Source organism: Drosophila virilis, chromosome X (assembly GCF_030788295.1).
Source record: "Drosophila virilis strain 15010-1051.87 chromosome X, Dvir_AGI_RSII-ME, whole genome shotgun sequence".
NCBI lineage: Eukaryota > Metazoa > Arthropoda > Insecta > Diptera > Drosophilidae > Drosophila > Drosophila virilis.
Window position 1 is genome coordinate 20,070,404 of NC_091543.1, and position 13,073 is coordinate 20,083,476.

The 13,073-nt window shown below is 44.5% G+C and overlaps 4 protein-coding genes across 7 annotated transcripts in view; 3 read left to right on the forward strand and 1 right to left on the reverse strand.

Moving 5' to 3' along the window:
* Positions 1 to 23: 23 nt before the first annotated feature.
* Positions 24 to 1,328, reverse strand: Dhdds (Dehydrodolichyl diphosphate synthase subunit). Its single transcript, XM_002055628.4, has 2 exons — positions 393 to 1,328; positions 24 to 328 (listed from the first exon to the last, which is right to left on the reverse strand). The coding sequence occupies exons 1-2, from the start codon at positions 1,056 to 1,058 to the stop codon at positions 83 to 85; spliced, it is 912 nt and encodes a 303-aa protein (XP_002055664.1). The 5' UTR covers positions 1,059 to 1,328; the 3' UTR covers positions 24 to 82.
* Positions 1,329 to 1,479: 151 nt separating this feature from the next.
* LOC6631359 (small ribosomal subunit protein uS11A) lies at positions 1,480 to 2,457 on the forward strand. 2 transcript variants are annotated; one of them, XM_002055627.4, is made up of 3 exons: positions 1,480 to 1,496; positions 1,798 to 2,062; positions 2,137 to 2,457. In XM_002055627.4, the coding sequence occupies exons 2-3, from the start codon at positions 1,826 to 1,828 to the stop codon at positions 2,353 to 2,355; spliced, it is 456 nt and encodes a 151-aa protein (XP_002055663.1). In that variant the 5' UTR covers positions 1,480 to 1,496; positions 1,798 to 1,825; the 3' UTR covers positions 2,356 to 2,457. The 2 variants fall into 2 exon arrangements, with proteins under 2 accessions (XP_002055663.1, XP_070062760.1); XM_070206659.1 differs by lacking the exon at positions 1,480 to 1,496 and having other exon boundaries at positions 1,771 to 2,062.
* Positions 2,458 to 2,874: 417 nt separating this feature from the next.
* On the forward strand, positions 2,875 to 10,284 carry THADA (Thyroid adenoma-associated protein homolog). Its single transcript, XM_002055626.4, has 7 exons — positions 2,875 to 3,052; positions 3,117 to 3,276; positions 3,343 to 3,609; positions 3,698 to 4,521; positions 4,975 to 7,145; positions 7,224 to 7,391; positions 8,550 to 10,284. Exons 1-7 carry the CDS (start codon positions 2,944 to 2,946, stop codon positions 10,056 to 10,058), a joined length of 5,208 nt encoding a protein of 1,735 aa, XP_002055662.1. The 5' UTR covers positions 2,875 to 2,943; the 3' UTR covers positions 10,059 to 10,284.
* A 779-nt stretch (positions 10,285 to 11,063) lies between these two features.
* The window catches only part of Hers (Histone gene-specific Epigenetic Repressor in late S phase), a 54,279-nt gene continuing 52,269 nt past the window's right edge, over positions 11,064 to 13,073 (forward strand). The window contains exons 1-2 of one of the 3 annotated variants that reach the window (XM_032440105.2): positions 11,064 to 11,127; positions 11,899 to 12,216. The gene's annotated coding sequence lies outside the window, so the exon portion shown is untranslated. Of the gene's footprint in view, positions 11,300 to 11,898; positions 12,217 to 13,073 lie in introns of all 3 variants that reach the window. The other 2 variants (XM_032440104.2, XM_070206607.1) reach the window with 2 other exon arrangements.

Consider the following 13,073-nt stretch of genomic DNA (forward strand, 5'->3'; position numbering starts at 1 on the left):
GTATCAAGTAACAGGTACACGAATTTAAATTATTTACATTTAATTTATTCCCCTATCACAACAATAAACAATTCGCCTGGCATTAGTTGGAAGCCAAGGCAATCAATAGTTTCCGACGATTGGCATCCAGCTTAAGCAGAAATTTCTGAACGCGCAGGCTATAGAATTCACTGGATTTGGCCAGTTGTACGCTATGCAGCCGCTCCCCACGCCTGTAATCCTCCAGGCGGCACCTGTCGCGCTGATAGGCAACAATGCTGGCCAAAAAGTTCCATATGGTTATCTGTGGCCACAGCACATCCGTAAAGTACAGCACAGATGTGCTCAGCTGAAAGACAACAATAAGATGTTCATCGTTACTGATGCTGCACCCAATATTATAGGCTACACACCTGCCACATCATAAAGTCACTCAGTCGTGTCTCGCCGGATGTGCGAAACACCAGATCCGGTGGCGGTGAGTGGCGCGTGTATAGGCACGCCTCCAGCAGTCGCTCATTGATATCAGTGGGCTGCAGTGGATCATCAGCTTGCTCGTCCTCCCTCAGGACAGCTTCCACGGCCTGTGTGATTTCGTCGCGGGAGGTGTACGCAAAGGCGACATTTAAAAATAGCTTGTCGTTGCGTTCAGTGCGCAACATGGCAGTCGCGATGAGCCGCTGCAGATCTGCCGGCAGCAATAGAAGGTTACCAATCACTCGGATTCGTATGCCGTGCTCATCTAGGCGGCTGGTCTCCTCCAGCAGCTTGGAGAACTTATCTCTGGCCAGATTGAATAGACCTTCGACCTCTTCGTTGGAACGTTTGAAGTTCTCAATGCTGAAGGCGAACGTGGTCACCTCTCGTATGCCCATATCGAGGCACCATCGAAGCACATCGGCCAGCTTGGAGAAGCCACGCGAATGTCCCTCAATCTTATCTAGTTGTTTGGAGCGGGCGAATCGTCGATTGCCATCCATAACAAATGCAATGTGGTGGGGTATGTGGCCGGATAGTTGTAGCGCCTGGAACGCTATCTTTTGTATAAAAGTATACTGGTAGTCCGAAACCCACGACATCGTTCCTTGTCCGTTCCAAAGATACCTTGTGACAGTCAAAAAAAAGTTGACTTCTATCGAATGCACTAGTTGCAGTTAGCAGTTATCGAATGTACAAGATTACGCCATGTTAGTTTGGCTATCATTCACAAAATGGAAGAGCTTGCAAATTGACATTTTAAGTAACTAATTAAGCTTATTAAGCATTAAATTAATTTACAAAATCTTAAGTTTATGTTTGCACATCTATTTATTAAAATTTATAAATACTAATACGGTCTGACGTCACGGACTCTTATTGCAGTGGATAAGCACCTATCGATAGCTGCGTGTATGGTGTGTTTGCCATTGCAACCATGGGCATTTTGACAGCTCACATGCCTATTGTGAATTGAGTGGCAACCCCCCAGTGACAGCTGCTACATAGCCTTCTTTTTTAATATCCGGTTCACGCAATTGGTTCGTGTTGTGACATTCTCTCGTTTTTTTAATACAAAAAATACGTTTTTAAGCCATAACTTCTAAACAAAAACATGAATTATAGAACAGGCAATAAGCGCAATATATTTAAAGCAGATTTGCAGCAAGTTTTCTTGTTTTTGTTTCGTTGTGTCCGTGCCCCAATGGCAACTTTTTGTTTTGTTTTTTTTTTTTTTCTTCTATATATTTTTTTGTATGTGCCTGTGCGAAGCTGCCATGTGCATAGCTTGAAAAATGTGAAAACAACTTGTTGAACTGTGTACATACTTCTTCCCAACAGTTGCTGATTCGTCTTTAATTGCTGCAGAATGGCTCCCAGGAAGGCTAAAGTTCAGAAAGAGGAAGTGCAGGTCTCGCTGGGACCGCAGGTGCGCGATGGCGAGAACGTTTTCGGCGTTGCCCACATCTATGCCAGCTTCAACGACACTTTCGTGCACGTTACCGACTTGTCCGGTCGCGAAACCATCGCACGTGTCACCGGCGGCATGAAGGTCAAGGCCGATCGTGATGAGGCTTCCCCGTACGCCGCCATGTTGGCCGCTCAGGTTAGATTTCCTATTGACAGAATGAATGTCCACATCATTTATGCTAATAACTGTTCAATTTGTGAACGTTTCAGGATGTGGCTGAAAGGTGCAAGGTCCTTGGCATTACTGCTCTGCACATCAAATTGCGTGCTACGGGTGGCAACAAGACCAAGACCCCGGGACCCGGTGCCCAATCCGCACTGCGTGCTTTGGCACGTTCATCGATGAAAATCGGCCGCATTGAGGATGTCACACCCATTCCATCCGATTCTACACGCAGGAAGGGAGGTCGTCGTGGTCGCCGTCTGTAAATTTGGCAACATACGATGCACAAAAAATGCATATTATGTTCATGTACTTGTATGTTTCTAATTGATGAATACATTGTAATAAACCTAAAACACGGATGTAAATGCGACTTATAAGAAAAAGCATACAACAGGGTTTGTGACTGGAATAGAGTAGACTCATTACTAGTTATCAATGTCTGCATATTATAAATAGTTAATTATTGGCAAATTTGAATACTAGAGCTGTGATCCATTGCTTGGACACGCGCGCATAAATTGAATGAAGCTCGATGTGCCAGCAACATATTTTCCTAAGAGTCTAGTAAACTGCCAATAAAAGGTTGCATTATGAGAAATCGCACCTGATGGTGTTTTAGTTAAATATAAATATTGTGTGAGGCGCTGTTCTATTCGTACAAAACAATATTAAATACTCATGCAATTTATATGTTAACACATTTTGCAACACTATGCTTCAAGTGTTATTCCGCGAACAGTGGTAATCGATACTCATCGGAATATCGATAAAGTGTCAACAATCATTTATTCTCTAATAAGCAAGTCAGCACGTTGCTTCTGCCGGCAATTGCATTTACTTAGTTTGTCAAAATGAATGACTTAAATTTGCGCGTGGCCGCCCTCAAATTGTGCGCGCATCCCAAACGCTTTGCCGAGATGCGCGGCGCACTTGTCCCGCTGCCGCCAAAGTGGTCAAATTGTGAGTACAAGTATCTACACAAATTGAAGTCATTTTAAATGCGAGCTTCTGGCGTGTTGTTTAGCACAAGTCGACTACGTGCTGAAATTCGCGGCAGCCACAAACTGTGCCAAACAAATGTCTATTGTCAAACAAATCTATGAGGAGCCACAGGCCTTTGGCTTTCTTGCCGATGTGCTATTCGTGTGCCCCCTAAAGCATCCCGTGCGCGGCGTAGTCACCAGGTATGAATCCAATGTTTATCGTTGAGGCGAGTTGCTTTCATTTTACCTGCGACTCCTTTCGGCCAGGCTCTTCTCAAACAGCGAGTGCACCAAAAGGGGCAAAACAACACACACCAAGGAAATTTTACTGAGCGCCCTGCGTGCTGCACTGCGCTACCTCGCGATGAGCATCAATAATAGCACCGTGCACGCCGACTTCCTGAACGATGTGTTCGTCTCGGTTAGCGCTTGCCTGCACAACTTTCCGTTTGGCCGCGATGCGCTCGCCCAGGAGATATACTGTTTTATACCGTTGGTGCCCAAGGCATTGCGCCTGTACTGGACGACCATCAGGTAGGCAAGCGTAGCTTAGCTTTTGGTAAAGTTAATACTGATTCCTGCTTGAATCTAATATGTATCACTAATTGATTCTAATTTGCAGTGAGCAGGGCGCGGAGCTATCGCCGACACGTCGCAATGAGTTTTATTTATATATACAGAATCTGTTGCGCTTCCATGTCAACTTTATGACTGAGTACAAATTTCAGCTGGTAGTGGAGCGTTGCCAGCAATTGCGATTCATCGATGAGGTGGCCGAGTGCGTGGCCCGTAACGTGGACACGCCGTGGGATGTGCGCGCCATAGCCGGCCTGTCGATCGGTCACAATGCGCGACTGTTCAATGATTTTGATGAATACCTGACCAAATGCCAGGAGCTGAACGATTTTAACGAACTGCCCATTAAGGCAGCATCGCTGTTGGTGCTGCAGAAAAGCGACTATGCCAGCCGATCGGCCCAGGCATTGGACATATTGAAGCGTGTATTGGATCAGGTCAAGGGCTCTGCCAGTATTACCAATTTTTTGGTTTATTTATCCAAGCATCTGCACACCTATTCAAAATCTTTGGCATTTATACAGCTGCAGGATCGTGCACAGATCATGTATTGCCTGATATTGGCCATGCTGATGCGCTTCTCCCTTGAGCACATCTCGAGCAGCGTCGAATCGATTCGCCACATGTGTGCCAATATGCTGCATCAAGTGCTGCAGCATGCCAATGCCGCCGGACAGACGAACATCATTGGACAGGTCTATGCACAGTTCGAACGTCATCGCATGCCACTCCCATCTGTCTGTCTGATGCTGCAGCAGCTGGTCGAGGTGATGGGCACCAAATCGGTGCTGCAAAATTGCCCCAGCATTTTTGATAAAATGTTTCCCGCCTATCTGGGGCTGGAGGATAGCGTAAATTCCCTGTTCAAGTGTAAGTCTTTTGCGATTTTTACTTAGTAATTGTCTTTGATAATTCTATAAAGTCTTGAGGCCATGTCCAAGCTGCTTTATCGATTGACAAGAGAACTAGTTAATATATAATCAGCATAGCTTGATTCAAGGATTAAAACTTTTTGTCGTTTGCATTGAATAAGAAAAGGGAAATTGCTTTGCGTTAAATGATTTAGCTCAGCCTTAAAATGAAGTTATCTTAAATGTTGATAGATGGACAAGAGGTTTTTATTTTAATTGAGTTGCCTTTAAAATACGAAAAGATATAGTTAAAAGTTACCTCGAGCCAGTCAGATTCTTTTAAACTAAAGAGGTTACTAAAACTGATTGTCACTCCATTATATTTCTATTATATATTTATTCTTTCAATTAAATTCAATTCAATGAGAAATAATTGTCATAGTAAAAGAAAATTCTGTTAAATGTATTACAGGCATGATGACCGTTGCACACAGGGAAGAAGAATCGAAGGATTGGCTAAATGTGTGGTGCACGGCTCTAATTAAGGCGGCACAGCCGTGCGATGATCGTCTGGCGGCGATTGAGCGGCTTATCAAGGCCGCGGTACAGCTGGAGCCGGATGTGCTGCCGGAGATGCTCAAGCAGCGTAATTTGCCATTTAGCACCAAATTGGCGGCCCTGTTGACGGCACGCCGTCATGGCCAGCATCGTCTTGTCAAATCGCTGATGGCGGAGCACATTGAACAGATAAGTGCGGCCCTTATTGGCGTGGATGACAATACGCGCCTGCTCGCTCTCTGTTTTGTGGTGGAGACGCCGCGCCTCAGCGAGCCGTACACACGCTTCGAGCTGGATTCGATTATCAGTTATCTGCAGAACAATGTCAACAATCCCAGCGCCCATATGCGTCAGATTGGGCACGGGCTCATGCAGAAGGCGGTCAAGCGTTTGGAACACAATTTGGCCCAACAGATCAAGGAGACGACGATCGTTAGTGAGGATCACATGTTGATTAACTTTTTGAACACACTGTTGAATATGTTGGCGCTGAATTTGTTTCCCACCGCCAACTATGGACGTCGCTGGCTATCGATGCGCATATTGCGCGACTGCATCGAAATGCTGGAACGTCTGGGTCTGCCTTGGCTGGAGCGAATGCCGCCGCAAACGTTGCCCTTTGTGGATCATTGCCTGCGCGACAGTTACGAGCACAACAAGCTGCAGGCTGCCCATTTGTTGGCCAAATTGCAGAAATGCTCACGACATCAGCCCGCTGAAATGATGGAGCTGCTGCTATCGGCGCGTCCGCCAGACTCCGCCACGGGCGCCTATCAGCTGCAGGTGTATTGCAAGGCGGCTGAGGTGGACACACCGCTGCCAGACACACTGGAGCTGCCCAAGCATCATCCACGCTATTATGCCGTCCTGCAGCTCTGCCTGCAGCATCTGCGCGACGGCGTTGTCCTGGCACAGACCGATCTAACGCTGGCGGCAAAAACGAATCCATTGTATGGCCTGCTCTTCGCTAGTCGCCATTTGCTGCAGCAGCTGGAGCTAAAACAACTGGCCGAGGACATACTCTGGCGTCAGTATGTGGATCAGTTGTTGCATCTCTGCATAACGATCAGTGACATTGTGTTGCCCGTGGTGGGCAGCGAGTCGCCGGAAGGCCATTTGCCTGGCGACAGGCCCACAGAGGTGGAGGACCCGAAACTGGAGTCCAAACAGGAGCTGGATACGCTGTCCATAGTGCCGCAGCTGGTGTTGTTGTGCGCCTGGCGCAGCATCAAGGAAATATCCCTTCTAATGGGCGAACTGGTGCAGCGTGCACCGCTGCAGCAGGAGCGCAAACAGCACTATCTGCTCAGCCAGGAGCAGGTGGCAATCATTGGCGAGCAATTTCTGTTGCTGCTCGCTGATATCAAGCACCGCGGCGCCTTTGAGCAGGCCTATGTCGGCTTTTCGCTGCTCTGTCGACGTTTCTGGCATAGCGATGAGCCGGCTTTGAATCAATTGCCGCCCGTTTGGCTGGACGAGGCCATGCAATTGGTTGTGGGCGATGGCGGCAAAGATTTGTGCGCGACAAGACGCAGCGCCGGCATGCCCTACATGCTGCAGGCGCTCATCTGCACCGAGCTCAAACTGGGCACCCATCATACGTTCAGCAAGAGCATGTCCCTGTTGCTCGATGTGTGTGAGCGTCGTGGACCCGGTCCCGATGCGGCCGTTGCCCGTAGCCATGCGATGAACATAATGCGTGCGCTCTTCCGCTGCAGCGAACTGGCCGAGCTGGTGGGTGAGTTTGTGGGTCGTGGCATTATGTGCGCCTTGGAGAGCCTAGTCGCTGTCGAATGGGCCGAACGCAATAGCGCCACATTGATGCTCTCCGCGCTGATGGTGCGCATCTTTGGCGTGGAGCGTGCACGCACCGATGTGGGTGAGCTGCACGTGCGCAATCGCATGACCGGACGCATCTTCTTTACGCGCTATCCCCAGCTGTTCGATTACTTTCATGCTGGTCTCAAGCAGGCGGCGGAAGCACAGCAGACATCGGGTGGCCAAACAGTTCAACTGGAGGCCACGCTCCAGCTGCTCAGTCGCCTCTATCCATCCTCCATGGAGGGTGCCGAGTCCAGTTTGAATGTGAGTATTTCTTCTCGCTAACTGTTTAACAATATAATTAACCTATTGCTCATATATATATGTATGTCCATTTAACAGCTCAGCGAATTTGTGCCTTTCCTGCAGCAAATCGCATGCGTGCACGATAATACGACACGCTACCGCGCCAGCCAGGTGTTGGCCAACTTCGTGAATGCCACCACGGCCATCAAGCGTATACGCCGGATTGCGATGGTCTTCAAAGTGCTTAACTTTAAGCACAAGAAGGTAGGCCGATTATTTACTTATATGAATTGTCAATGTGCTCAATTGCAGGGACAAGCACTCGATAGCAGTGGGTGGTCAGCATTGGGCAAGAAGACATATGCATATGCAACAATGCATAGAAGAAGACTTTGTCAGCTTTGTAATTCATATTGATTCTTGAGCAGTATCAAGAAGCGCTTCGATTTAGCCCATCTGTTTGTGCCTATGAGCTCATTGAGCTCATTAAATCATGTTTATTTCAACTTATCGATAAGTTGTCTTGCTATTTCACGAAATCGATAAGAATCGATTTCAACATTCTCTTTTTCGACCATATCTCGGAACTAGGTGGAGCTACGAACATCAAAAATTATATTTAGGCTCTCGTATAGAATATACATATACGAAATATTTCACTTTGTGTATACCCCCTCTTATTCTTCCGAAATTTCAAAAATCTTATTGTTCGAGGAATAACCGACTTTTTCTTATGTACAAACTCAACGATCTCGTGGAGTGAAAGAGTTGAAGACTTGAAAATTGTAACTTATGTCTTCCCGGGGCGCCAAAAGTTCGAGTTCATTACAAGCCATTGATAACTCGCCTCGTTTCTCCACGAAATCGATAAGGATCGATTTGTGCATACTCTTTTCGACCATATCTTGGAGTTTATAAGAGCGAGAGAGTTAAAATTTGATTTAGAATATTTCACTTTTGTGATACCCTCACCCTGTTCTTGCCAAAAATTACAAATATATAGATATATATCTAATTTTTTCGAGGTATAACCTTCTGCCTTGGTATTACCACATATTTCAGTGCTTTATAGTTGTAGTGAAAGTTTCATAAAAATCGTATAATATGCACCGAAGTTATTCAAGAATGGATAACCCATACGACGTGTAAGTAAAGGGAGGAAGCAGCTCGGCGAATCGTGTGATTGTGTGTGTGTGTTTTTCTTGTGAATGCATGGATAGCGAGAAGCTAGACTGTTTACAAAAGCAGCTAGGCGCTGGGCTCAGGATATCTTCCAGTCGAGCACGCCCGACTAGAGTTAGTTATTGCAAATACGCAAAGTTTTCGCTTTGGCTTAATTTAGTCTTGTGAAGAGTATAAATATGGTTTATTTCTTTCTTATTTTTACTCAACATTTGATTAATATGATATTTACTTTCAAAGCATGGCACTCTTCCGAAAAATTTAAATAAACTGCATGGCATAACGCTGCAATTGATGGAACTGTATCGCATCGCACGCTGGCAGGATGTGAGATTGATCAGCACAACGATGTACATGCTCTCGTTGGCCGCCATAAAGATATATGAGCACAATATGTTCATATTTAATGCCATATTGAATGTACTGATTGCCATTATGCAGGATGCGCAGGACGGCAAATACTTTGGCGTTGCGCTGCTCAACGCTCTGCTGGTGATCCATGAGCTGGACCATGAGGCTGTTTATAAACGTTGTGAGCTGCACGCGATTTCACCGAAATTCTATGTGCTGTTTGGGCTACATTTGCAGCGGCTGACACAGAAGCCGGCAAATCTGCTGGAGACCATGCAAAAGTTGTTGGTGCTGCCGGAAAATCTGCCATCGACATTGGAACAGTTGAAGATCGATTTGTGGCTGTATGTGCTCATCCAACAATCAAATGGATGCAGCAAAACACGCGGCCTCATCGAAAGCTACGAGGTGAAACACTTTCAGTTCGATCCGGATGTGATGCTCTATTATAAGTCGCTGTCGCCAGCTCAACGTCTGGCGCTGGCAGCTCAATTGCGCGAATCGGACGATGTGCAGCAGCATGTGATGAAGCTCGCTGCGGTGGTTGAACGCGGCCCACGCTGGGCGCCCGGCATGGCCGGTCGTGTCTATGCCCTGCTGGCCATGCTGAATAAACTGGAGCTGACCACCAAACAGCTGCTCGAACGCGGCGGCTTCGATGCGGAGCCGGGCGTCGTCATCTGCATAACGCGACACATCATGCAGAGCGGCATGCGGCAGCAGTATCAGCCATTGTGGCTGCCACTGATACGCTATGCGCTCCACATAGCGGCACCCAAAAAGAAGTCCTATCTGCGCTACAGAGCTGCCCAGCTATTGGATCGCCTCACCGTGCACGTGCAGCAGGTTCTATACTCGGACGATGCGGACATCATTGGCAACTATATACGTCTGGTGCTGCAGCTGCTGGTGGACGAGTCGGAGCTGGTGCGCAACTATACATCTGAGATGGTATCCAGTTGCATGGGCCTCTATCTAGCCGGTGATTTGGCGCTCGGTGATGTCTCAACCGTTAGCCTGCTGCCCATGGCAGCTGAGAAGTTCTTTCTGCAGCACATGCTCGACGGCCTGCAGAGATATAAGACAAATGGCAGCTTTCTGATAGCCATATTTAATCTGATTGTCGAGCCATTCGTTAGCTCCGAGCTGCTGGCCAATCGCACTGTGGATGAGGATTCAAGCAAGGCCCAGAACGGTGACGATGACGCTGAAGTCTTCGATAAGCAGGAACTCAATCTCTACTGTGAGGGACTGCGCGTTGTATCGCATGTTGCGAAGAGCTTTAAAATTGCATTTGCTAACAATAGGGAGCTGACCATCGCTCTAAACGCCTTGGAGAAATTGTGTTCATATAATGGATTTGGCGATCAGCCCATTCCTCCCAGAATCATATCCTAGGCGTAGGCGTATTGCTCGATTGATGTTAGGAGAGAGCTAAAGAGGCTTCACTATTAGTACAAAAACAATTGTATTTTATATCCGATTGGATTTTCCACACATTAAAAGTCATGTACTTATAAAATATATACAAGCTTTATTGGAGCTGCAAATTAAATTGAGAATAAATTTTGTATTATTAAAATTGATTGAATTGAATATTTTTATGAAATATTATCAAATTAAATGTGGAACTTTCATTATAATTGTCTCCCTCTCTTTCTTCTTCGGACTTTCCCATTTTCTCACTCGCGCTATCTCTTTCTTTACAAGCGTCGAATCCTGTTACTTGAATTTATGAAAATCGCATAGAAAGGTGCAATTTAAGGATGTGAACGGGTAAGTAATGAGTTTTACTCTACACTTTTGTGTTATGTGCTATTATTACTATTTATTATGCAGTCTATAAATTTACCCTTACTCCTTGGACCCCGGTTAAATATGTATCGCCTTTCTACGCAATTCTCATATATATATATGTATTACTGACGTGGTTTAGTGGTCGCTCTGTAAGGAGCATTTTTAAAGCAGAGTTAAGTATTTTCTATCCAGTTTATTATTCTTCTTATTTTATTACTTCGGGTTTTGGCTTTCAAAATATATATAAAAATAAAATCGAAATAGAAATTATTGAATTTTAAATATTCTTTAAAATTTACAATAATTTTTCATATATTTTATAAAAAACCGACTACCAAAAGTTTAAATCATGTTTATACACCCTAAAAAATATCCAGCACTAATTTTAATCTTTTCAAATTTAAATATAAAAATGTGTACAAAGAATTGTCAAAATGCAATTTTAACATTTTCTCGAAACATTCTGGCTCGATAGTTCAGCTAACATCAATTCGTGCTAATGTTAACAACCACTATCGATAGGTGCGCATTGACATCAATGTTAAATAACAGCCCAAATGTTTAGCGATATATCGGGACGTTTAGCCATCACTATAGAGAGCGCCAGTCTGATAAGATGCTCGTGAGCGTGTGTGTCGAGTGTCCGCGTTAAAAATTTTTTTCGCTGCGTGTGCGTGTGCTTTGGCAACGGCAGCTGCTGCTGTTGTTCTTTTATTTTTTTTTGTTATTTTTTCTAGTTTGTTGAGTTTGAATGTGCATATGCCACTAACATTAAATGCAAGCATCTAAAACGCAAGGCAATTCACTTCCAATAAGAGCACTCCTCTGCATCATTAAATTGTGTACGCAAGCGGGCGGGCGTTCGCCCCAATACTCGAATTGTGTACATAAGTGTGTGTGTGTGCGTGTGTGTGTGTTGATGTTGTTGTTGTTGTCAATTTGCTTGGAAAATACAAATCCCAAATTCATACACTTTATAAGTTGGAAAAAGTGCGCCCAGTTTTTAATAGAGTTCTGCTAAGGCACCTCCTTTGTGTATCTCCTTGTCGTTAGTGCGTGTGTGTGTGTGTTGGTGCGTTGTTGGCTATGTTAATTTCAGTTTTTCTTTTGTTGATGTTTTAGCAATGTGCCCAATGCCCAGTGTGTCTGTATATGTGTATGTATACGTGAGCAAACTACGCACAGTGTTGCCATATCGTCACAAATGAGCGAGCGTAAACAAATGTCTTGTAACTTTTTAACTTACATCCATATGTGTGTGTGTGTGTGCTTGTGTGTGTGTATCTGTGTGTACGTGAGTGTTGGCGCATTTGCATAAAACGCTTGCAACAGCCGCCGCAGCCGTTGTAATGCATAAATTATGATGAAATCTGCTTGAAATGCGTGTTAACCGTTTTGTTTATGTTCAATTACTAAATAAAAAGTGTTGCATATTTTATAGGCTAAAACAGTGCAAAAGCACTAAAAACAACAAATCAAAAGACAACCTAATCAAACAAAAACAAACAAAATAATTTGCATTTAAACTCGCAACAGCGCAGCGCCTACGCTAGGCGGCTCATCACCCAAATGGCGCTGCTGCTGCCAATGCCCAGGAATGGCTTTGGCTTAAACTGTTACTGGTACTCCCAGCTCACCTAAAAAAAAAAAAAACAAACACTGCTAGTAAGAGCGAAAGAGAGAGAGCGAGAGCGCGCTCGCGCGCCCGCCCGCCCGCCAACTGAAAGAAGGCGCGAGTGCAAGCGAGCGAGAGCGTAAGGTAAATATGCATATGTGTATGTATGTATGTGCATGTAACTGTAGCTTAAGAGCTTGACTTGGAGTCTTACACATTAACCAACACTTGCATGTGTAGTATGTGTGAATGTGCTTGCGTATTGGTGTTAGCTGGAAAAGAGATCTTGCCTAAAAAACATTGAATTCGAAGGTAGACTATCTAAAACTATTGCTCAGCTTATGCTGCGTTTATTATATAATCATGTATAAATCATTCTTGTCTAAATCATGATTATACCTTGTTATGAAAATGTATTGATCTAGGCTCGTCTGCCAATGTGTCCGTTCAACAAATCTAGAATATTCGCAAATTTTCTTTAAACCTATCGATTTCTTCCCCTATTACATGTAAATCCCTGTGCTTTTTTTGTATATATTTTCCGTTATGGGTAAACTTTGAACTTTTGTAAACACAAAACATTTCAGTGCAAGCCTTTAGTCTTCTAAATTGGCTTACAACTTTGATAATCCATAATACATGGCCTAATCCCAGCTCAGCGAATATTCTAATGAAAATCTTGAGAGCGAAGCAAGCGGAGGGCCTATTGTGAAACCCAAAAAAAATAAAATATGTATAAATATTGAGTAACATTTTTATCAACTTATATATGAGCAAAAAGTTGTGAATTCCAGTAACTGCATTTTTAATTCATAATATAGAATTTTCATAAATGGGATACTTTTGTTTTTAACCAGCCTTAAACAAGGCTTAAGTAACTTACGTTGCCTAAAACATCCAAGTAAAAAATAAAGATTTCTCATTTGTCGGAATATTCCTTTGACAAAAATTTCCCTTAGCTCTTGTGTCTGGTCGGCTCTCTAATGAAGAGACGCGATGCC